Source organism: Mus caroli, unplaced genomic scaffold (genome assembly GCF_978045245.1).
Source record: "Mus caroli unplaced genomic scaffold, Mus_caroli_1 scaffold_1, whole genome shotgun sequence".
Taxonomy (NCBI): domain Eukaryota; kingdom Metazoa; phylum Chordata; class Mammalia; order Rodentia; family Muridae; genus Mus; species Mus caroli.
Window position 1 is genome coordinate 159,165,943 of NW_028227256.1, and position 26,344 is coordinate 159,192,286.

A 26,344-nucleotide genomic window follows, 5' to 3' on the forward strand; every position below is an offset into this window, starting at 1 on the left:
ATAGAATTAGTGCATACTGTTCATTCTATTGGTTCATGCACTTCAGAACTCCATCGTTCAGTCTTCCAGACAAACCATATACTTTTCCCACTCAAAGGAAATATATAATTCATGCTTTGATGCTAAAATGATCCTATAAATTGATTGATCTCAAATCAGCACGGCTAAGTATTTATGTTGGGGTGGCCACCTCTTATTTAACTGAGAGGAGGATTTGCTGTTGTGGCTGTGATCAGGTAACTTCCAGTGGAGCACTCACAGCAGCCTCTCCGTGCTCAGCATATTCACAACTGACTCAGAAGGCTGCTGGACCAGCGGTTAGCCCTGCTCTCTTATGGCCCTGTCTTTCTTCTGTTTTAATCATATTTCTTTTTAAAAACGAAATTACTGAAATTAGATCATGCGTCTGTTTCTCACAACTTCTCTTGGTTTTACGTTTCTTTTAAAATTCTGATTTCCCTTGGCTCAGAGATTGCCCACCAATTTTACTATTAGTATTCTCATCTATAAATTATCACATGAAGGGGTAACATTGATAATATACCATGTTCTATAAATACTATCAAAGTAAAGTATACAGGTTTCCCCCATTGTCAGGTGATAGTATTTCTTTGAGGAAGAATTGAATACTATGGCAAAAATTTTGTGCCTGGAAATACTAATGCTCTTTCCACTATATTTTGTATCTTCATTGTAATTTAAAATTTGATATAAAATGGCTTCATTTAAAAACTTAATTGATTTTTAGATTAAGGAGAACAACTCAAACAAATATAAAACTGAACACAAAGCTAAAATATTATTTCTGTCTAAGAACTACATTTAGTTAATAACTTTTTCTTTCAGAAGAGATTATTGGCACATCATATTAGGATATGCCCTTTCTAAAGATGATTAACATTGCTATTTCTCATATAAAAGTCCTTTTCCAAATTCAGATGTTCATTTATACATCAAGACATTGAGGGAAAAAGAAAGGTTTTGGAGTTAAATTGATTTATATTTGATTTTTATCAGTTGTGTGGCTTTGGGTAAGTTGTTATACAACTACACCTGCTTTGTAATAATGTTAAGAATATCAAGTAAGCAAAACAATCCATGAGTTTAAACTTTAAATATGATGTCTGTAAGAGAACGCGACTTTAATACAAAATCCATTTCCTACTACTAATTTATCATTTTCAGCCTTCCATGGAATTTTGTGATTGACACTAGAAATTGCTATTCAGTGGTACTGAAACCCGAGAGGCTGGATCCTGACATGTTTCAGGAACTCACAGGAGAAAGAACTGAGTGGAGATCTCATGGGACAGGAGACCAGTGCTTCTGGGTAGCAATGTACGTGTAGGGAGAGGCAATAACTTTACCTCCAGCCAAGGAGGTTTCTCTTAGGCTTGCTTGGCAAAGATGACTAGAAACAATTTGGATCTTATCATTGCGTAACTTTCACATGTAAGTCTCAGAGGTATTTGCTTTCTACTCCGTGAATGGAAACTGCCTCTTGCTTTCCTCATCTGGCTCCATTTCAAATCAAAGCTGCATTCCACAACTGTGCCTGTGACTCAGTGTTTTTTCCACTGCACACAGGTCCGAAGTTCCCTCTTCAGAGAGCAACATGCTACTGTATGCATAGCTAGTCATCAAACTGGATAGACAGACAGTTTGGCTTGAACTTTGGATGCTTGGCCAATTATTACCTGAAATTGAATTACTGAGGAAGTTACATAAGAAAGAAATGTATCATTACAGACTTATATTTTTAATACAATTTTGGGAGGCTTACATATAGAAGACTCAGTGATGACTGAACAATGATTTCTTAAATTTAGAGAATCTTAATTTATTCCTCTACGTTTCTTTATTTCCAAGTAAAATGCTTAAAATCCTTGGAAGTGCTCTACATAGATGCACAAGTACACATGTTAAGTACATTTGTGAATTACACTCTACATAGTAAGTATAGTATAATATTCAACAAACTCATTAATATAAGCAGTAGCTAATTGGCTAATCTTCCCAGTGACTTTGTCTCAGCCCAGACATTCCTTCTTTCATAAAACACCTCATCAGGTATTGAGTATTCAGCTTAGCTGTACAGCACTCCCTGTATTGATCAATATATGTGTTTCTTTTCCCAGTTGCTAAAAAGAAGAAAACAGTATGAAATTTGTAGTGATCGGACTTTGTCTATTAGCACTGAAGTGTCTAACATTGTACTAGCACAGAGAAGGTGTCAGTGCTCCTAATGCATCCCTAAATGAATAAAGTAGCATATTCTATTGTATGTAAAAGTCATTGCATGGAGAAGTTCCCAAGTCTTTCTTATTAACTTTCCAGTTCAACACCAAAAATCAATCAATCAATCAATCTAACTAAAAATTGCAGTGTGTTGACTGAAATGTAAACAGCAATGTTAGTTGATAACCAGGAGAGAAAAATGTGGTTTTATAGAAACACAACTCAGGGTGGAATATTGCACACTGAGAACACACTGCTGCTTCTACCCTGGACCTGTTACGCCATCATTTGAAGTGTGAACTTGGAAGATGTTCCTCAAGTGAAGAGATAAATATTAGGTTAAGAAAAACTTCCCCAAACTCCTTTCCAGAGATGGATGACTAAGGAACCCCAGGAGAGTGGGGGAAAATAACTGGTCCTAGGAATTTTAAAGTCTTTTAACTTCAACTAGGTTGACAGATAAACTATGTAATTTTCTGTACTTGCCCAATTAAATATGCCCAATTTAAATATGTTTAACAGAAATGGATTTATTACATCATCTAAGGTAGTGTTTTATGGTTTCATAGGAGCTAGTATTACATCATATTGCAAAATGGGAAGAGCTACTCTAAGTATTAATTATGAGAAGCAAACTTTCTCTCTCATTAAAGGATGTTTAAAAAGTGCATCTCCCACAGTCAGGATATTGGCATAATGACTGACATAGTGGATTCAGGCCTCAGAGCACAGAGTCAGGAACTTGCAACCTCACATGTTCATTCTAGAAGAATCATAGAAGAGCAGATGTTTAAAGAAATAAAGGCTTTCATGGAAATTGTACAGTGGAACTGTTACTTAGTAACTGTACTTGGGATAATAAAACATACACAGATAGCAAAAACAGGGATGAGGCAAGAACTCTAAAAAAGTTTACATGAAAAGATAAGACAAAGAAAGACAATGTGGAGCATAGAAACAACTCTCCAAAGGAAGAGATTAAAACAGTTTGATTTTATCCAGCTGTGAATCCTGCAGTTAAATGGCTTGCCAGGGAAGATGTACCTTCCTAGTGCAATAGTGGAGTGAGAGCTGTCATGGAAACCAACCACTTTCTACATTGGATTTGAAGAGGCAACTCATGCATTTGGATTTGAAGAGGCAACTCATGCATTGGTTTCGTTAATCTCATCAAGAGTTCATGGTAGGGGACGTCATAGGCCTGGCCGGATACCTGATACTATTGTTTTGCTAAAGGACCCTGTCTAACTGCCTTTAAATACTCATAATACTTATAGATTAGTGCTATGTAAAACCTCCATCAGAAAAGCTTCTTTCTATACAGACAGCAGTTAATGTAGGAACCCCTATCTGGCCAAATTGCCAAGAGTAAGTGGTAGAATGGTAGAATCCTAAATGGGACAGCCAACGTCTACTCTCTCCAAAGACTCAGGGAACATCATGGAAGAGGGGGTGGAGAGAAAGCCAGAGGATGGAGAGATGTACACAGTGCCTTCAGAACATCACATATCTATTGAACTCAAACTCACTGCAGATGTGCTTTTCTGCAGAAGATTGTGTCTGGAGGAGCCCTGAGAGGTCATACTCCTTCCAAGGAAGGGACTGTTGGGAATTAAAAGTTTTGGAGATATTAGGTGTCATTTTCTTCATTAGTGTAGCCATGATAAATTGTCCTTGCTCCAGAAAATTAAATCTGACCGCCCCCCGCCCCCCCTCCCCCACCGGCCAAGAAATACTCATTAACTCTGTGGACCGCACACAAACAAAAAGAAGTTGAGAAAATAAGAGGGAATTTATTGAGAAGTGGTCCAGAGAGAAAGAAACTGAGACAAGACAGGGAAATGGGGAAATGAAAATGACAAAGTTCATTAGATAAATGTATGAAACTGCCAAACAATTAAGAAGTATGGTTTGAATGAAAATAATGCTTAGAACACCTCAGCTAGGACTATATCTAGCTCTTTAGAAAAGATGTTCTGAGGATTGTTATAAGGAACTTTATATAACAGAATTATTGTATGCATACATCTTCACGTATAGATACACGTATCTATATATAGATGAACATTTATATTTACTTATACATAGTGAATTGTTTACTAGCTAGCCTCTTTGTATTGGTGCTAGGTGATCAAACTCAGGGCTTTGTATAGATTAGCCAAACACTCTGCCACCGACTGAGCTACATACTTTGTTTAATAATTATTTTTATAGAGTAGACCTTTTCAACCATAATCATCCTTGTATTAAAATTACATGATTAATTGATTAATTAATCATGCAATAGTGTCTCCTCTCCTCTCCTTTCCTCCCTTCGCCTCCCCTCTCCTCTTCTCTTATTTCTTCTCCTCTCTCCATAGCCCCCCCTCTCCTCCTCTCTCTATACCTTCCCCTACCCTTCTGTCTTTTCCTCTCCTCTTTTCCATTTTCCCCTTCTCTTCTCTATTCCGTATGTTATTACATCCATTTATTTGTCTCAGATGTGTCATACTTGAGAAAACGTGGTAAGAAATACTCTCATCTCTAGAGCAGTTTAGATCCCGTGCATAATTCCTCACTAAGTTCTGACTTCATATATACTCCTGATTGAATGTGAGAAACTATACACTATCAACAAGAACAAAATAAAAATAAATAGTTGTAAAAGGAGATTGGACCAAAGTTTGTAGATCAAGTAACACAGGTGTAGGGAGAAACCTGGATTGATGCTCTGTCACAGATATTACACATTTGCCACCCTATGTATCTAGTAGAGAGAGACTCTTACTATGAGAGTTCTGGTTCAACAGATGAAGATTCAATTCCTCTTCTACTTGTATAAGCTAATGAACTATCCTTCCAAGTATCAGCTTGATCATTTTTATAGAGGACCACTAAACAAAGGGTTGCTTAATGTTCAAATGTAATGACTCTTCACAGAGTGGATGTCTAATATGTTTTAGTGTTACCTAATCTATAACTGAATTACAACTACACATCTATACAATTAATTCATTCTCAATTTAAGACAGTAATGAATATAGTTATATTATTTGATTGAGTGCTCCTCAGATCCCTTTCTTTCAACTTGAAAAAAAAAAGATTTTTCCTAACATTTTCTTTTAATTTAATTTCTAATATTTATAGGTATCTCTTAACATATTCCTTAGGTTTTATTATTCCTTCAGGGGAAAAAACATTTTCTTTTCTTCTGCCAAGATGACCATTCCTAACCTACCTTTTCAATTATTTCAACTCACCCAGATGTTTTTTATTTCTACTGTCTTTATGTAATATCCATATGGGTACAGATCTCCCTCCCTGTGTGTGTGATTTGTGTGCTTGGGTGGTAAATTCTTTGGTAACTGATTTAAACATTCTCCCAATCTCCATGCAAGTAGGACTAGATTGGAGGGTTTGAAGGGATAAAAAGGAAGGAATATATCATATAATTATATTATATCTCAAAAAATAAAAGAAAAATTAGATTTGGTAGTTGGATTTTAAGATTGTTTAAATTTTCATTTACAAATACCTAAGCCAACAGAGTCCCGAATTAAGGCAAATATTGGATTTGGTATTTGTTTGCCTTTGTTGAGTCCTGAGATATCACAAAATATTCTTTCTGGTTTATGCTAACAAGGCACCAGGTATGATTCAAAACTTGAGAATGCCAAAATCCTTCCCTAGTGTCTCCTGTGCTGACTTGAACTTTCATCATTTCTGAGTCCTGTTTAATGAAAAGAAGCTGTGGAATGTACATTCTTCTCAAGATAACTGTGTCAATTTTCTTTAGATACTGTCATAAAGCTAAAATAAGAATACATCCAAGCCCAACCTTCTCCGAAGGTGGATTTGGAGTTTTACTTGGACCAGTTCCTCATGAGAATGCAGCTCTATGGAGGTGAGTAAGCAGAAGTTCCGTCTAATGTTTGGACAGGAGACAAGAAAGGAGCAGATGGGATGGATGAGCGAGAAAGAAAGCACTCTGCATTCTCAGTGGTGGGTGTGAAACAGGCTCGAGAGTTACAGCAAAAGTGTTCTTCCTCAAGAGTCAATTTCTCATTCACCTCTGTGTTGTAGAATTTAGTCCACAGTCATGGAAATATCTGATGTATTGAAGAATTAGCTTTGCATTATCATCTTCCTTAAGAGTAGCTCATTTTCAAGACACAATAGGGTCAAGTTGAAATTTTGACAACTCAGTAGGAAATACAGCCCAAAATAGTGTGAAACCAAGACAGATCTGGCTTTGTTACAAAATGCTATGTTCTCTGGACTGTGATTTCCACTGCATCAGCTGCTAGGGGTTTGAGGAACTCCCAACCTCCAGCAACCTTAGCTTCTCTTTTCAAAGGATGCTAAATCTGTTTTTTTTTCTACTTAAAAAAAACTTGCTTATTTAAAAGATTAAAACAATAGTTTCTCCACGATACTTTCATTTAAATTAACTTCAGTTGAGATATTTTCTATGAAAAATAATAAGGAATATTCATTCTTTTCTAGGATTTTATCATTGAATTAGTCTTAACACTTGTAAAGAGGGCAGAGACAAGCTATACTAAACCTTATAAAATGTTTTATATAAACTAAACTTTGTACATTTAATGCATGCTCAAAGAAATTTAGTAACATGCCATATAACAAGTTAGGACTGAGCTATCCTGGGCAATGCTATCATTGGATGTGTCTAGATTAAAGGTCCACAAGGTTTCTAGCAAATGATTCTGGCATTCTATAAGACAGGTAATATATTTTTTTTAACTGATGGGGAGGCTTATGTATAAAGAACATGGGACTTCTTCATTTTTGTGCTTAATTTGTATTTTGATAGCAGGAGGAAAAAGCTTATATTTGTGGGTGAAGGACAGAGTATAAGCTGAGGTTGGGGACAAGATACCGGAAATACCTTTTAAATGATAGACCGTTTAAAAAGGAAATAACTTTTATTTTATTTTATTCTATTTTATTTTATTAGATATTTTCTTTATTTACATTTCAAATGTTATCCCCTCTCCTGGTCTCCCTCCAAAAACCCCCTCTTCTTATCCCCTCCCCATCTCCCTGCTCACCAACCCACTCCCACTCCCATTTTCTGGCCCTGGCATTCCCCTACACTGGGACATAGAGCCTTCACAGGACCAGGGCTCTTCCTCCACTGATGACTGACTAGGCCATCCTCTGCTGCATATGTAGCTGGAGCCATGAGTCTCACCATGTGTACTCTTTGGATGGTGGTTTAGTTTCTGGGAGCTTTGGGGGTACTGGTTAGTTCATATTGTTGTTCCTCCTGTGGAGCTGTAAACCCTTCAACTCCTTGGGTCCTTTCTCTAGCTCCTTCATTTGGGACCCTGTGCTCCTTCCAGTGGATGACTGTGAGCACCCACGTCTGTATTTGTCAGGCACTGGCAGAGCCTCTCAGGAGACAGTTATCCCAGGCTCCTGGCTGCAAGCTCTCACAAATCACATGAACCTCAAAAAGGAAGACCAAAGTGTGGATACTTCAATCCTTCCTAGAAGGGGGAACAAAATACCCATGGAAAGAGTTACAGAAACAAGGTGTGGAGCAGAGACTGAAGGAATGACCAGCCAGAGACTGCCCCACCTGGGGATCCATCCCATAGACAATCACCAAACCCAGACACTATTGTGGAAATAACTTTTTAAATGATAGCTTTATTTCTACTCAGTGTTAGAATTGGAATTTGATTCCAACATGGTCCAAGTGTGAGAAAATTGACCATCATGTTATTTACTGTTTGCTAAATTCTAGTGATATATTTGCAGGTCTTTTTTAAAAAAATATTTATTTTATATGTATACATTTTTTGCCCACATATATGTATGTGCATCATGTGTGTCTGATCCCTTGAGGGTCAGAAGATGGAGTTGGATTCCCCGGCACTGGAGTAATAGACAGTTGTTAGACACCACATTGTGGCTGGAACTAGACTTAGATTCTTTGCAAGAGTAATGCATGCTCTTACTGGCCAAGCCATCTCTCCAGCCCCCAGCTGCAGCTTTATTTCAAGTCTATTTCAGAATAAACACAATTTGTAACTGGGAATTGTGTGTGTGTGTGTGTGTGTGTGTGTGTGTGATTATAGCTTTGATTTGATGTCTTAAAACTCCCACCGAGGTGCGATTGACAAACAAAACTCGTGTATCTCTAAAATGGTACCTATGTGAAGTCTGCAGTGTGATGACTTCATGAGAACCGTGTTGTTTAAACCATGCATCCTCACTCTTCAGCTCCTAGCCTCTCTGACTTACTCAGTCGTTACATCTGCAGTAGGACAAAACTTAGTTTTAGATTTTATTTAGTTTTATAAGATGTTTTCTTACTTGGAAATAATTTGGAACGCATCGCTTCTTACAGCAGCTGAGGCTGGCTGTGCATGCACACAGCACTTCCTCTTGCTTGAGGAAAGACTTTTTTCCTTCTGAACTTCCCTTGTAGTGGCTTCTGTCCCTCCTCCCGTGTTTCTGTTGGCTCTAAGCCTTCTCATTCCTTTGTATGTTTGGCCTGGTGCCACGATGACAGCGAGTGCTTAGCAGTGTTCCAAAGGAAAACTCCACCTCCCACCCCCACGGAGCTAATTGCTATAAAACATGACATTGCATCGTTCATCCATCACTTGTGGGTATCTGCTTTCCTCAGTTCTCATTCCTTCAGAGAACAAGTTCTAGCCTCATGGAGGAAATGCCTTTGAACGAGTCAAGTCCTCAAAGGGCAGAGAGGTGCAGGAAGCCATGGCTCTTGTGCATAGTGGCTCTGTTACTGATGCTGCTCTGTTCCTTGGGTACACTGATCTATACTTCACTCAAGGTAAGGTGGTCATAGAGTCTACAGCTGCTAATTATATCATATAAAGGTTATTTATTTGTTAGTCTGGTTATTATCACTGCCATTCAGCATTGCTAGAGGTAGTGGGGAGGAAGACATTTGACAGTACAAACAGTGTAAGCAATTTAAGCCTTGTAATGACATGGCTCTTCATATGTGTTTTTATTCATCGAATGTTTTAAGACAAAAGACACTAGAAAATACTATATGTTCTCTGTAGGTGTGAGCTAGATGGAACTACATGTTTAAACTGAGCCTTTAGGTGACTGTGGAAGTTCTTTTGTCCTTCCTGGGACTCTACTAGAACTTTCTTGATAGGCAAAGAAAAGACCTGAACCATGGTACTAATTTTCAGGTAACTCCAGACAAGCTGTGGTCTCATTGGGGGAAGAGATACAAAACAGTAATGGGAGACAGTGACAGGAAGCAACTGCATGCTGAGGAAGGGCCTGGTGTCAAACTAGAAAAAAAAGGAAACCCTGGGTTCCAGTTCTAGATTAGCCTCTCCATAACCAGCTGCGCAAATGTGAGTAAGTTGTATCATTGTTCTGATTCTAGTTTCTAGGTCTGCAACATGGTGATAAGGGAATGGATCTATTTACTTGACATCCTGCTAGCTGTAATTATAGTGCTCAGTAATTGACCTAGGAGTAGGATAAACCATATAGTGGTGGTTTATAACTTTGGGCTTGGGTGACCAGGGAAGGCTTCATGGAGGAGGGAGGAGCACATGTCTGTTTGGGAAGCCCCTGATGGTTATCAGGAATTTCCCATTGAACTCTAGTGTAAATTGTGGGTTTAGATGGGATATGAACTGGAAATGTATATCAATTAGGTTTTTCTAGAAGTGTTCTCTCACACAGAACAGCCAGGGCTACACAGAGGGAAAAAAACAGCAAAAAACAACAAACAAACAAACAAACAAAAACAAAAAGCATTGACCAGAAAGGCTAGAAAGGAATCAAATATTAAATAAGACATTATATAATTCAAGAGTTGGCCTATTTATATTAAAATATACTAAATCTTGGGCAGAATTAAATGACGTATAGCTGTGTAAGAAAGGGTTGTGATGTGAGCCCAGGAACATTTTTCTAAAGAGACCAACCAGAGATGGTCTTAAAGGTATGGTTCTATATTGGCAAGATATTGAGAAAAGATGCAGGAGGAAGTAATGCACTGTTGATTCGAGGTTAGTTAGTATGGTACTGGCTAAAGACTTACATAGGAGCCCATTAATCTATATTCTGTAACTGTACAAATGGATCAAAGGCAGAGGGAGTTCTAACCCCAGCCCCACCCTTCCAAAGAATGAACCAAGACACGAACTTTCTGAAGCAATGAGTGTTGAGAAGACTATCAGCATTCTCAAGAGTTTAAAGGAGGAAGGCTGAGGATGCATTAAGTTCACACTGAAAAGGCTTTTTCCTCGGGCAAACTTCCTCAAGTCTTATTAATCAGGTGGCTCTGAGCATCAGTGAGCCTAGGTGCCACTGACTCCTGCTGGTGAGGAGTGGCCAAGGGAAATGCCTTTCTGAGTGACATCTCTTCCCACAATCAAACCTAGTTAATTCATGATTTCTGAAACTCGGATTCGAGGTTGTCTTCTCAGAAGAACACATTCCTTTCAGTGAAGGGTTCCTCTTCTAAACATACAAGTTATCCCAAATTTAAGGAAGTAAAACGTTTTGAAGTCTCTTTTCCTGTCAGGATGCTTGGCAGCATAGTTACTATGGAAACGACACTGGCTTTCAGGATTAGCTCCAGTATTACACGTTCCTTATTAGCTACAAACAAATGTCTTGAGCAGAGATATCTGAGTGGCTGGCAGGTGCTGAGTTATTATGAGGTGGTCGCTTCCACCTTTTCATACTTAAGAACTTAGAAGGTTTTTCTTTTTTTCTTTCTTTTTTTGATGCAAATCTCCATTTTAAAAAATCTCTTCTTCTAAAAAAAAAAAAAGATTCCCCCCCCCTTTTTTCTTTAAAAAAAAAAAGCCCTCTTATGTTTAAAAGTAAGATATGAATCTTGGCTTCCTTCAAAATTTTTTCTATCTCCTAGGAGACATCTAGTTAAGAGACTAGACTGGAGCTCAAGACGGTTGGCCAACTCCTCCATGAAAGTAGCCACAAAAGTTGTCTCTGTAGCATCCAAGTAGTCAGGAAAGCCCCTTTCTTCAGTGAGGAAGGGTGGAATTCCAGAAGGGAACATGGAATTTGTACAATTGTACTTGCAAACAGACGGAGTAGATTTTGTTTCCAAACATATGAGGTTAGGATTAGCCTGGAGTCTGTCTAGGTCATTCTGAGACAAACCAAGTCAATCTGGTCTTCAACCAAAGTGAGGTTAGAAGACCAACTGATCCTTCTAAATAAAAGCAAAACTAGAGTAAACTGAAAGCTTTGTATGTCGCTTTTCGTAACACCAACTGGATTATAAATAGAAACTGCCCCAGTGAGTCGTAGGGGTGAGAGAGAGAGAGAGAGAGTTTTGAATAAGAGTCTGGTTGAGGATGCCAGCCTTTCTTATCAGCCATATGACCTTGGGCTTATTGCTTCATCACCGTGCTCTCATTTCCTCATCTACAGAAGGAATGTGGTAATTCTTACAGAGTTGCCTTAAGGAATAAGGAGGCAGTAATGTGCCTGACCCGCCTGACTCATGCTAGGCTCTAGATGGCTGTGATTAATATTTATACCACGGTTACTTATAAGGTTTACAATGAATACAAACAACAAGGTCATTTAAAATATACATGGTTTGTCTGACCTCCCTTCCTCAGTAAAAGACCTCTTCTCTCAACCAAACTGATGATTTTCCAATTACATTTTAACTTATGGCAATAGTTACGGATGAACTCAGTGGCGTTTTCTAACTCTAAAGAGATATTAAAGCAACTCGCAATAGGCTTTCTGGATGCTTGTCTCTGTCAGTTCATTTGTCTATCGATTTAGATTTTCTGTGTACTTCTTACACATGTTGATAGCTGGAACAAAATCCAGGACATTTGTATTTTGCTGGCTACTTAATTGCTTCCTATGTATGATCATGTCAATCTAGCTAGATTACGAACTTCCTGAGAGATAACAATTGTACATTAAATGTGTCTTTCTTGCTTACAATGCTAGTATAATGTTGGGACTATAGGTAATTAAGTTGTTTGTTTACCTTGTTTTTATAATCAGCATCATTATCAAAATAGCTGATATTTACTGAGAAGTTTCAGGTAGCATGTCTGGAGAAGCCCTCTCCAAGAATCAGCGTGGTAAAGTAAGAACAAAAGCTTTAGTGAGTCCCTGCTTTTACTCCCTGGTTAATAGATATGGAAATTGGAATTCTGGGAGCCCCGGCTATAACCCTGTCAGTCTTTGTGCTGAACTGACTTTGGACATCTCTTTTAAGAAAATCCAAAATGTGGATGAAATAATTGCAAGAGTACAGTGGATTTCAGGAAATCCAGTGTCTTTTAGTTTTTAGAGTCACGGCTTCTCCCCTTTTTTATTGCACCTCCTTATCAGTATAAAATGCTCTTATTATAACTTCTAACATATGTATACTAGATAGTATCTCACGTCTGAGTATAAAACCATGTACACAAAAGATGTGTACACACACAAGATGGAAACTCTAAAAGTTTAATACAGATTTTCCAGTCTAAGTCTATTTTGCTTTAGTTAAGTTGTTAAGTTGTCTATAATATATTAAGATTGATGCAAACATAATACAGTAATTGAAATATTGTTTCTTTGATGCTGATCTCTTAGTCACCTTCAGAGCCCTAGTGATTTGATATTATGTGTTTTATTTCCTTAATTTTAGCTTAACATTTTATAATGCAGTAACTTGAGATTTATATTCTAATTTATCTTGATTTATGATTTCAATGACTGCAGTCCCAAATCTTGGAGTTATCTTTCTTTCTTTGCATTGCCTCATGCTAGTATTCATGTCAGGAACTCCAGTTACTTCTTGCTTCCTTCTCCATATAGCCTAGCTTGATCTGAAAGTCACAGTTCTCCTGCTTCAACCTAAGTGCTTTTAAGACAGGCGTGCATCTCTCTGTTGGACCCTCTGCCAGCACCTTGGTCAGAGCCATGTGCTTTCCAGTTTATAGACTCCATCCAGTCCATGCCTAACTGACTTCATTGCTTTTACCTTCTGTTCTCTTCGTTTTTTCCCTAGCATAATAGCTGGACAAATCCTTTAAAAGGATCATAGATCAGTCTCCATGTTTAAAAAAGTCTTTTGAGCACTTTGCTCCCAGGAAACCAATGCATTCTCAGTACCCAAAACTTTAATGTTTGGGCCTTATTTTTAACCCTGAAGCATTTAACAGCATTTAAGTAATTGTATTTGTAAATTAGCCATAATTAATGTCACCTTTCAGCATGTCGCAGACATTTTGAAACACTTGTTTCTGATTCTGAAGGCATCCTTGTTATTATACATGGCATGTGATTTTCTATACATTAAATATTTCTGGAGCTAATACTGTTGTTTTAAGTGAAGGGAAAACAAAGATAAGCAGAGGTCCCATTATTTTTCCCACATGCAACAGATCATCTTGGGAAATGATTTATAGGGATATGGAGGCTGCTGTTTGTAGTAAACTAGAAAGGAAGAACACAGCTTCAACACTTGCCTTGTGTGTCAAAGGTAAATGAACAGAATGCGACACCAACGTCTTGGATGAAAGACACCCTCCAAAAAGATCTGCTACCTTTCTTCTCATGATTAAATCTATCATTCAATGACACCATTTTAAAAATTAAAACAATGCTACTCACCACCCTTATTCATGCTTTCTTTCTCTTTTTAAGATTTATTATTTACTTATTTATTTATTTATGTACACTGTAGCTATCTTCAGATGCTCCAGAAGAAAGCATCAGATCTCGTTACAGATGGTTGTGAGCCACCAGGTGGTTGCTGGGATTTGAACTCAGGGCCTTTGGAAGAGCATTCAGTGCTCTTAACCGCTGAACCATCTTTGTAGCCCTCTCTTCATGCTTTCTTTTGTCTCTGTATACAGCTAAATTCGTGTGTCTAATATACCTCTGCCCATACATCCTTATTCACTTGCTTCCTCATGTCTTCCTAAAACTCTAATGTAAGTCAAATGTAAAGGACAGAACCAGTCATCTGTAGAGGGAAATGAAGACGTATGTCAGGTGTACAGGTGTCTGTGTTTGTGTGTTGGGAGGAGGGGCATATTTTTGGGGAAGGGTTTGGGGGTTGGAAAATAGTTTGCTAGAGAAACTTTAAACTCTAAGTAATTAGTCAAGCATGTAGCAGTGGTGCCATCATTCTGACCAGTTTTTCTTTTCCTTCAACAGCCAACTGCCATCGAACCCTGCATGGTTAGGTTTGGTGAGTAACCCATCTTCCATGGTTTCCCTTCATTTCCCTTAGATTCTGAGTCAAGAAGGCCAGTGCCAGTGCCCTCGGAAAGCCTGTGCATCCTTTACTTCACTTTCAGTGATTGTTTATTACAATCACTCACCCCATACTTGCCGTCTGCCCAGTGAGAACGGAGGCTCCAGGACTGAGCCCGATTGACAAGCCCACACCTGGTGACCCTCTTGGCAGGCATAGACATCCCACTAACAAAAGCCTTGTGGATCTGCATACAGCAATCAGCTTTTAGTTTGGTAGTTTATTAAGGATATTTTTCAGATTCCTATAACCTTTGGTCAAAGCATTTCTTATATTTCCTACATGTCGAATGTCTAGCAGAGCATCTGGGTACCATTACTGCTGTTAGTAAGTGCACAGAAGAGAAGGAAGGAGCACTTCCTCTTTGCTTCTGAGTCACTTTTCGTGACAGTCACTTGATATGCGCTCAGAAAACGTGGAAAACAGTGCTGCTGAGTGTTTTAGTTTCATTTCTGTTGCTTTTATAAGATACCCTGTCAAAAAGCAACTTTTGGAGAAAAGGGATTTGTTTTATTCACAAGTGCAAATTACAGTCCCTCACCGTGGAGAAATCATGGCCCCGGGAGTTTAAAGCATCTAGTCACATTCAGTCAAGAGCAGAGGAAAATGAAGGGCACTTGCTTATTGCTTGCTTTTTTTTTTATTGGATATTTTATTTATTTATATTTCAAATGTTATTCCCTTTCCCGATTGCCCCACAGAACCCTCTTTCCATCTCTCTCCCCCTGCTTCTATGAGGCTGTTCCCCCACCCACCCACATACTCCTGCCTCCCTGACCTCACACTCTCCTACACTGAGGCATAGAGCCTTCACGGGACCAAAGGCCTCTTCTCCCATTGATGCCCGACAAGGCCATCCTCTGCTACATATGTAGCTGGAGCCATCGGTCCCTCCATGTGTACTCCTTGGTTAGTGGTTTAGACCCTGGGAGCTCTGGTTGGTTCATACTGTTGTTCTTGGTATGGGGTTGCAAATCCCTTCAGCTCTCTCATTACTTTAACTCCTCCATTGGGGACCTCATGATCAGTTCAATGGTTGGCTTTGAGCATCTGTATTTGTGTATGTCAGGCTCTGGCAGAGCCTTTCAGGAGGCAGCTATATCAGGCTCCTGTTAGCTCAGTTCCTTTTCTCTACTTCTTTACAGTTCAGGACATCTTGCCTAGGAAATGGCACCAACCATAGTGGGCTGGATTTTCCCATATCTAATAACTTAATTAAAATACTCTATAAGACCAACTTGATATAGACAGCTCTTTCTTGGGCCCTCTTCTCAGGTGACTATAGATTGTGTCAATTTGACAAGGAAAGCTAACTACCATACTGAGTCTCAGAATATTTCTTAGAGCACATGAAAAATATCAAGTGTATACATTTGTGATTGCTTGTACCAAATTTTCATTTGACAGAAGACAATTTCTTTAGTTCATTTTTTCACTCTTCTGTCTTTTGCTCCAGTTTTAAAAAATACTTTGGTGCCCAGAGGTTAGGACAGTTTTTGAATGTGTCCCACTCTGATTTTGTGTTTTGTTTTTTTCAGTGAAAACAATAGAGTATATAATGTGTTCAAATTTCTCCTTGATGTGATAAAAATCAATTGTTTTTTTAAAATTCCATAACTGGATTAAATAAGAAAAAATAAACTTGCCCATGGTGTGCCACCAAGGAAAAATGCAGAGTTCACTGGAGATGCAACAACTTTTTGTTTTTGCTTATAACACTCCATTCCTCTTGCTCATTCCTCTATTCTCTTCCAGCATCTACCTCCAAGTCTTATCCTAGTTATTTATGTGTGAATGAGAATCTAAGTCAGTCTTACCTCTTTTAGGCTATGTCCTCTATAACTAAAGTTATGGAGAATTAGAGAAACATTCAGATAACTTTGAATCAATAAAAACACCTGTTGGGGGCCTTGAAGTTACATAGCTGTACAAAACCACTAACATTAGGAAAATATTTCAATGTAATACACAGGAAAAGAAATGACTCAATTTGTACACATATCCCACTTCCCATGTGGCAATATTAGACTTAGGATAGTTACATTTAATTAAATACATATATATTAATTAAGTTAATTTATATCAGTAATTATTTCTAATTAAATAAGCTAGATAATATTATGTGAATTGAAAGTGACACAGAGAATCATATTTTAGATACAAAGCATCAGGCATCAAAATCAGAAATACAGACCTGTCAATCAATTTAGAGCTAATTACTGATACTGAGCTGGGAAGATTATTTGAACTCAGCAATTTGAGCCCAGACAACAATACAGCAAGACTCCCATATCAAAATAAAAGAAAAGTTTGTTGAGCACACACAATTCTACGAGCTTATTTAGGTGATGGGAGTATAGCAATTGAAAAAAAAAATGGAGAATACTTATCAAAGACACCACACTCAAGTAGATGTAAGACACTAGAAAAATGGCCAAATTAATTTATAACATACTTCTTACTAACACCTTTTTTTATTTTATTAGGTAATTTCCTCAATTACATTTCCAATGCTATCCAAAAAGTCCCCAATACACTCCCCCCCCCAGGCCCCACACACCCACCCCCACCCCTTGGCCCTGGCATTCCCCTGTACTGGGGCATATAAAGTTGGCAAGTCCAATGGGCCTCTCTTTCTAGTGATGGCCTACTAGGCCCTCTTTTGATACAAATGCAGCTAGAGACAAGAGCTCTGGGGTACTGGTTAGTTCCTAATAATGATCCACCTATGGGGTTGCAGTTCCCTTTAGCTCCTTGGGTACTTTCTCTAGCTCCTCCATTGGGGGCCCTGTGATCCATCCAATAGCTGACTGTGAGCATCCACTTCTGTGTTTGCTAGGCCCCGGCATTGTCTCACAAGAGACAGCTATATCTGGGTCCTTTCAGCAAAATCTTGCTAGTGTATGCAGTGGTGTCAGCGTTTGGAAGCTGATTATGGGATGGATCTCTGGATATGGCAGTCTTTAGATGGTCCATCCTTTCTTCACAGCTCCAAACTTTATCTCTGTAACTCTTTCCATGGGTGTTTTGTTCCCAATTCCAAGAAGGGGCACAGTGTCCACACTTTGGTCTTCGTTCTTCTTGAGTTTCATGCGTTTAACAAATTGTATCTTATATCTTGGGTATCCTAAGTTTTTGGGCTAATATCCACTTATCAGTGAGTACATATTGTGTGAGTTCCTTTGTGAATATGTTACCTCACTCAGAATGATGCCTTACATGAAGAAAATTACAACAATGCAGAGCACGGTAGTCAGAGGAGAACAATGCTGAGTGTTGATTGTTTATGTAATGTGTTATTGGTAAAGCACCACAGGGTAAATAGTATTTGTGTAAGAAAGATATGGGGACGCCTAGATTATAAGCAGTTCTTATTATAGTCTTGTGTGCTTTGTCTCTCCATTCCACTCCCTTCCTCACTCATATTACCCGAGAAGAGATACAGAGTTATTAAGATCTGAAGCGTCTCAAAAGCAGAGAGATGGTTTATTCTCCCAATAGATTTGAAATATGGTCTGGGAAAAGTAGTATAGTCCAGGTAAAGAAGCCACTTGAAGGCAGTAAAATATACAGTACCATCAGATAGAGGATGTAATAGTAATGGAAACATGATCTTTTTCTTCTTCTTTTTCAATTTCTTATAGAACTATCATCCTCAAAATGGCACATGACATCTCCTAAACCTCACTGTGTGAGTACACCATCTGATGGGAAGCTGGAGATACTGCAGAGTGGCACATATTTAATCTACGGCCAAGTGATTCCTGTCGATAAGAAATACGTAAAAGACAATGCGCCCTTCGTAGTACAGATATGTAAAAAGAATGATGTCCTACAAACTCTAATGAATGATTTTCAAATCTTGCCTATAGGAGGGGTTTATGAACTGCATGCTGGAGATAACATATATCTGAAGTTCAACTCTAAAGGCCATATTCAGAAAAATAACACATACTGGGGGATCATCTTAATGCCTGATCTCCCATTCATCTCTTAGAGATTGGGTTTGGTCTCCTCGTGTTCTTTTTTTGTACTGGTGGGTGGGTTGGATGGGGATGATTGTTGGCAATGCACACAGTTTGTGAGGGCTTACAAATTGACACAATCAGAGCCTCTTGGCATATAAAATTTTAGCCCTCATATCTGTCTGAAGAGGACTCAGCAAATGAGCCAATCCCTAATGTTGGGTCTGCAAATGGACTTGTACAATCCATGATAAAAAGGAGTATGGGCAACAGAAGACAGAAACTCTTCCAAAGAATGTCTGTCTAACCTTGATCCCTGGGTAGAATGAGATCCTGTTTCCATGGGAGTCTTACTTGGCTTGCAAAAAAGGTGTAGGGCAGTAGCTTCGCCTTTTTTCCATCATAATTTCCTTGAGCTGTTTTACCTTAATCCCTTCAAACTCTCACCTTCTGAGAGCCTCCTAATGAAACATTGTTAGACTGGTGGGGTGGCCAAGACATGCCAACAACACCTTTCTTTAGAGGTGGTGTTTTTAGAGGACAGAGAACATTATGAAGCCTAGAGCCGCAGAGGTCAAGATGCCACAAAATGGAATTGATCTGGGAATTTTTTTTTCGTCATTCTCAGGATGCAGGTTCATTCTGAACTTTCCCCTAGGCCTTCATTGCTTTTGTGTGTATGTGTGCATAAATTCTGCAAATAGAAAAGTGAGAGTTTGCACCAGTACTCACTAGATTAAACACCAGAAAGTGGTACTTTTCTGGCTGTATTATGCCACGATAGCACATTTTTGGTTGGTGTTCCCTAACTGGCAAGTAGAACAGTTTTCCTAAACCACACAACAATGCTATGATGTTAGTGGGGTAGATATTTTTGGAAAAAAAATTGCACATTGAGAACATGGGTAGATGAACCCTAAGACTCTTACCTCAATTCAGAACTCACAATGAATTAAGTGGGTGGGGTCTTCATTAGATCATTCGCATGGTCTCTGCTTTGAAACTGATGTTGCTACTGTCTCATTATACATCACTAAAATGGAATTAACTCAACTTTGAAATGGATGCATCGACTTTACCCCAAGGTGTCCAGAATGAAGCTACAAGACTTTTACCAGCAGGCATTTTCCTTTTGCCTGGAGCAAGAAGATCCAGGATACTGTTGGAAGAATTCATCTCACTCAACCATGCTGACTTTCCAAAGTAATAATGAACATTTGTGTTCAAATTTTGGATTCTGTTAAATTTAGCCAGCTTGTGAGTTCTTGTCGAAAAGTATTTTAAACCAATTTACACTATTTATGGGTATTTGTGAAAAGCTATATAGTGATATTTTATATATAACTAATTTAAAATATTTTTATTTTATGTGACAAAATACTATAGGCTAAGCTATTTCTTCATTTTTTTAATGAATACTTGCTGAATTGCCATAGGGCACAAAGACTCTTCTGTCTGCATATCTTCTCAGGAAATTAAAATTATATCATATGTATTTATAAAAATCTGTTAGTGTTGCTATTCGTTGCGTTGTAAGCACCACTGTTGGCATAGGCTACCACTACTTCATAGGAACCAACTGCTTAATTTTTAGGAATTGTGTAGTTTGAGAATTTTTATACTATGGAGATTGGCAAACATTAAAAACCAGAACATTTCTTCTGGAAAACTGGTTCACTAGGACACCATTCTTCGTAAAAGTTCTCCCTCTCCCCCTCCCCCTCTCCCTCTCTCCCTCTCCCTCTCCCTCTCCCTCTCCCTCTCCCTCTCCCTCTCTCTCTCTCTCTCTTTCCCCCTCTCTCTGTATGTGTTATGTTGAATTTGTTTGTATGTGTTGCATGCAATTATTTAGGTGTGCACATGTATGTGTTGTGTGAGAGCCTGTGCAAGTGTGTATGTGCTTGTGGGTGTGGCACTGAGTGTCTTCCTTAGTTCCTCTACCCCTTAATCTTTGAGACGTGATCTCTCCCTGAACCCAGAGATCAACTATTTGGCTTGGCTGGCCCACCATTTGACTCTAAGGATCTAGCTATTGCTGCTCACCACCCGCAGTTCTCGGATTACAGGTGTGTGCCACTATGCCTGGATATCACATGGATTTTGGAGATCTAAACTTAGGTCCTTATGCTTACATAGCAGGCATGCTATCCACAGAGTTATTTTTGGAACTTAATGATGTCATTCTGTCCCTGTCTTATTCTTAGGACAATCACGGCAGATAGATAATGAAAAAATGGTATTGCCATATACCCAGCAAAGGCCCAACAGAATTGTGATTTTTTTTTTAAGTACCAGTGGGTACTTCAGACAGAGGGATAGCTAGCAACATATAGCATCTGAATTTCTTCCAATGTTATCATTTCAGCTTTTGCGTTCAATGTATACTCAACTCTTTTTCTCTATTTTAAAACTATAATAAAATATGTATTTATAATTGTACTGCAATTGATTTGTCTTTGGGTCATAGTCAAGTTAGTGATTTAAAGAGCACAAAATTACATCAGAGAAATCCTTTCCCATACAGACACATCCTAGCAAGTGTTAGAACTTGCAAAAGTGAGAGCTAGCTGCAGTTTGTGTTGGCTCCAGCCACCTCCTTTCCTGATGAGTCAGACAGTTCGTTTCTCACTTCTATCCTTCTCAGATATTCCACCCTGCCCAGACTCACCCATCTAAGACCTGGCTCACACCAATAGCACTCTCCCTTCCACTTTCCCTCATCCAAGCTGTAACAAGTATGACAGTACTGTGGATAAGCGTTTGCTTCTTAGATAGCACTTAATTGAAAAGTGATGCAACCGCTGTCCTGCTTTAACCAAGCAAGTTCTTTCGGTAAAATGCATCTGAACACCTCAGAGATGAGATGCTTGCCTTTCTTGTCCTTTCCCAATGAGACAAAAGGGTATCAATCAACAAAGCTAGACACAATAGAACACTAGTAAAAAAAAAGACCATAGAAACTATTACTTTTAGTTTTTTGATTGCTAAAGAAAATCAGAGAAGCATTCTTATCTGTGTCTTTAAGTACACTGTTTTATTAGAAGAAATATTTTTTTTTCTAGAGATGACATGAAACCCATAGTACCATGTCCATACTGAATGTCCTAGACAGCAAGGTACAGAGTACTTCCTTCATCCCATTTAAACCTCTTGGTTTCTGATACAAATCAACAACTATTTGGAGTTCAAAAAAGTTATGTCAAAGACCCAGAAATATTGAGGAGTCTTGTAGTGTTTGTAAAAATACACCAGAAGGTAATGGCATATGCCTCTGAAGACTTTAGAAATGTTTGGCAACAGAGAAATGAAAATTCAATATACAAAATACATTAAAGTACATTCCTCATCCTTTGGATAGCACAACCAGCATGGGAATCTTCAACTTCAGAGCGCAGGATAATTGTTCTCACTCTGCTCTTTTGCAATCCAGGGCCCCTGTAGTGATAGTATATATATCTCTCAGGGCTTTGAAAACCATTTTCACTCAGATACATCAATTTCAGGGAAACAAGGCTGGTTTAGCTTCCTACAGCTTACTAGAAACACAGAGAGCCTTATAAACTTCTCTCCTTGTCTTTGTGCTATGCTTCTTAGCTGACTGGCTGGTCTCTGAAAGAAATGTGATAAACTCAAGTCCAGGGTTTAGTGGTCCCTTCTTCAGAGTCCTTATTATCTGCATAATGAACCAATAAGTGGTTCATAACATTGAGTGCTAGGGCTAACATAGCTTTCCTTGTGTATCCTGGATAATGATGGCCCCCATTCCTCTTTGCTCTCCCCATCCTCATCCCCATTCCTCTCTCCCACCCCATCCCCTGGAGCTCTTAAATAGTCTCCTCTCTTGTCAACAAAAACTGGTCTCAGAACATAGTTAAAGCAATCAAGGCGAGGAAATGTGTAGGCTTTCTTGTACTAAAGGGAAGTGGCCTAATGGCCTACCTTGCCTTATCCATCAAACAACGAAATACTATTTTAAACTGCCTGGGACAGTTGCCCAGAAAAGCAGCAAAGGCCCAATGAGTCATCCCAGGAATAGCATCAGAGATTTACAGATTGAGGTCAAGATTCTGTAACATATTCATCCTGGAGGATTGAAAACAGCAGGTGACCAACTCCTCAGATTCGTCTGCAGTCTACAGAAAAGGGTTTCTAGAAGCAAGGCCTGAGAACCAGTTTTCACAGAGCTGACACCTAGATTATATTTATTAAAGCCAAATTTTTAAAAAAAAACACTGATTTATGAGCACAACCTTGAATCTCAGATGAACATTTTCATTTTTTTAGCTATTTCCCCCCCCCAAAGTCAAAGTTTCTACACAAATAAGCAAAATAAATATAAAAACCCAAAGATGGCCATGTTCATGAGCCTTCATAACCCATCTCTCATCACAAAGATGAGAATCTGTGAATCTGAATGGAAGTCCTGGCCTCTAGTGTTCACAACCTAATGCTAACTTATAGCTTGAATATTGGCAGCCTAAAGCATATGAACCTTGCTACACTCAATACCACATTATCTACTTATAGTCTGTTAAACGCTAAATACGTTTCTTTAATCCAGGATGTTCCCCTCCACTTCATATTTGCAAATACAACTTGTATGGAGAAAAAAGGAACACCACAGCTCCTTATACCCAGATTGGGTCTCTTAATGTTGTCCATAGTCTTCACTGACCTTTGTCCTTTACACATCTAATCAGTTAGGAAGTCACATACATGCATATGCCCCCCTTCTCTCTTTCCACCCCTCCCCTTAAATAGAATCTGATCTCTTTTCTGTGCCAAAATGATTACTTGAATAACTTCATAACTAACCTTGTAGTTACTCAAGCCTATTATTCTGTGAAGCTACATGCAGTAGGAGAGTTAACCTGAAAAATCAAAGAAGTTCAGAACTAATAAACATCTTATACAAAAACAAGTAATTGTTCTTGGTAACCCAAAATGTGATTGTAGGATCTTATTACTAAAGATACCACACACTTTAGTCCCAGGGCATGCATAAATGAAGTTGATACTAAGAATCTTTCTCCATGCTAGATAGCTTTTGAAATACCAGAAGGCACTATACTAGGGCTATGGGGGGAGTCACAAACAGTCTTGCCTAGCTGTGAACTCTGTGAGTTACAGTAGTGATCAACATGGTAAGATATTACCATGGGTGAAATAGGAGCATGAATGAGGGTATCTATCTCCTTTCTGATCATATTTAAGGCATACTCCACAAGGATAGGAAGATATATGCTTAATACTATTAATCTGGATAAGAATCCATAATTGGGGAGCCCATAAGCCCCAGGTGTGAACTTACTATTAATATTTGCTAAATGGACTTAGTATTAAATTATTCTATAAACTCATGTCTCTATATGTATAGATTAGTGAAGCTCTCAGACAGCATTGTGTAGTGGACAGCAGTTAATGCAGAAACTTTACAACTGGTTAAACTACAGGGAACAAGTCGCAGTACAGTACTCAGCCACAAATGGGACATCTATGTCAAATTCCCTTCCCTCAAGACTCAGGGGCCATTATGGAAGAAGAGGAAGAAAGATGGTAAGATCTAGAAGTTGGGGAGGACCAGGTTGCAATACTGTCTTCCTGACTTGATAGGGCTTCTTATAAATTCACAACAGCTGCAGTTGCCTACACAAGATCAAGCCAGTCAACATTTCAGGATAGAAGGGGTAGGTGCTCACAAGAAGCTAACGACTACTTGGTGAAAGAGAATCAATTTTCCTTAAGGGCACAGTCTTTGGTAAAGCCACATGCTTTAGTGGATGGCTCAATATCCATGAATATATGAGAAGCACAAAATGTACTCAGTTGGTTATTTTTTAAAAAAAGGAAAAAAAAGGGCATACAGTTGGAAGAGGGTTCAGGTGTGGGGGAGTAGTTTGGGGAGGAGGTAGAAGGAGGAGTGTGAAGAGCATTGATAAAAGCAGTGCATTAAAAACACAGTCTAAAAATATCTCACTTAAAAATGAAAAAAATCTGACACATGGTGATGGCAAATACAATGTAAGAATAGGGATCTCTTCCATCTTTCTCTCTGCACTTCTTGGAAGCAGGACAATTTTTGAGTCAAAGTTTTTGTACATTGGTTCATGTTCTTATCCCTCCACAGGGAGTCCTGCCTGGCTATAAGAGGTGGCTATGTCAGGCTCTATATCTCCCACTGTTAGAAGTCTCAGCTAAGAGTCACCTACATAGGCCTCCGGGAGCCTCCCCTATGCAAGGTCTCTGGCATGTCCTAGAGATGTACTCCCCCACACCCCCCAGCCCTCAGGAATGGCCAAATAACTGGATCAACTTGAGACCCATCACATGGGCAAGAAACAATCCCTGACACGATTAATGATACTGTTATGCTTGCAGACAGGGGCCTGGCATAACTGTCCTCTGAAAGGTTCCACCCAGCAGCTGAACAAAACTGTTGCAAAGAACCAACCATAGCCAAAGACTAGATGGAACTCAGGAAGTCTTGTGGAAGAGTTGGGGGAAGGATTGAGGGCCCTGAAGGTGATAGGGACTCCACAAGATCAACAGAGTCAACTAACCTGGACTTTTGGGGGTCCCAGAGACTGAACCACCATCCAAAGAGCATACATTAGTTGGACCATGCCCCCTCAATTTCCAAACATATGTAGCAAATATTCAGCTTGATCTTCATGTGGGGCTGCAACAGCTGAAGTGGGGGGGAGGTGTGGTAAGGGGCAGGCTGTCCCTGGTTGTGTTGCCTGCCTGTCAATTCTGTACCTCTAAATGGGTTGCCTTGTCTGGCTTCAGTAGAAGAGAATGTTCCTAGCCCTGCAGTGACTTGGTGTGCTAGTGCTAGGGTGGGTTGGTACCTAACAGAGGACAAGGGGGTTCTCTTTTTCAGAGGAAAGGGGAGAACAGAAGGAGCTATGTGAGGAGGGGCTGGGAGGAGAGGAAAGGGCTAAGATTGGCATGTAAAGTGAATAAAATATAAAGTCAAAGAAGAAGAAAAGAAGGAGGAGGAAAGAGAAGAAAAACAAGAATAGGAATTTGGATCACCAAATGCTAGCCCAATTTTTTTTTCTATCAGATCACCAAAGACAATGTGTAAAAGGAGATGCTTGGGTTTTATGTAATAAAAAGTAAAAGTTAGGTCTCTAGACAGAGTGTGAAAGATGTGTCCTCAGGGCCTCATAAAAGGAGTCAGGGGAGATAATGGGTGAGACTGATGCTGGAGAGCAAGGAGGTCAAATCCCAAGAACGATTTTGTTTTGCTACCGGGAAAGTTAGCTTTAGATTCTTAAAGCTTGATTTTACCTGATTTATGCAGACGATGGATGAGACTGAAAGGGCAAGACTATGTAAAAGGTCATTAAGATCTCCTAGGTAAGGAATGGTCTTCAGGAGTAGAGTGATGGAGAGGTGGGCAGCTCTGCTACAGATGCAGCAGAAACGAACAAAAAGAAAAGAAAAGAAAAGAAAGAAAAAGAAAAGAAAAAAAAGAAAGAAAAGAAAAGATACCCCCAGACCCAATGTGGATCTCAAGCAATAAGAAACAGCAAAGTAATTTACTCTCTCTCATTTATCACAAAAATCTGTTTCATTTTGGATATCTTTGTTTTGATAATCAATAGATAGAATTATTTTAACTAAAATAACCAGAGACTACTTGAAGTTTTAGCAGTTCTAATAGGGTAAGAAGGCATTTCCAAAAATCATTGTAGTGTTTTTAAAAATTCATCAAAGGAAAAATACACGAAGAGAAAGTCTCAGTTCTGAACATCCATTCCTCAAATGCAAGAGCACCCACATTTGTAAAAGAAATTTTACTAAAGCTCAAAACACACATTGAACCCCACACAATAATAGAGAGACTCCAACACCCACTCTCACCAATGGA

At 38.9% G+C, this 26,344-nt stretch overlaps 1 protein-coding gene across 1 annotated transcript; it reads left to right on the plus strand.

Annotated features, from left to right (window-relative positions):
- The first annotated feature begins 8,841 nt into the window (after positions 1-8,841).
- On the plus strand, positions 8,842-20,116 carry Tnfsf18 (TNF superfamily member 18). The gene is made up of 3 exons (XM_021174101.3): positions 8,842-9,046; positions 14,401-14,434; positions 18,145-20,116. Exons 1-3 carry the CDS (start codon positions 8,912-8,914, stop codon positions 18,495-18,497), a joined length of 522 nt encoding a protein of 173 aa, XP_021029760.1. The 5' UTR covers positions 8,842-8,911; the 3' UTR covers positions 18,498-20,116.
- Positions 20,117-26,344: the final 6,228 nt, after the last annotated feature.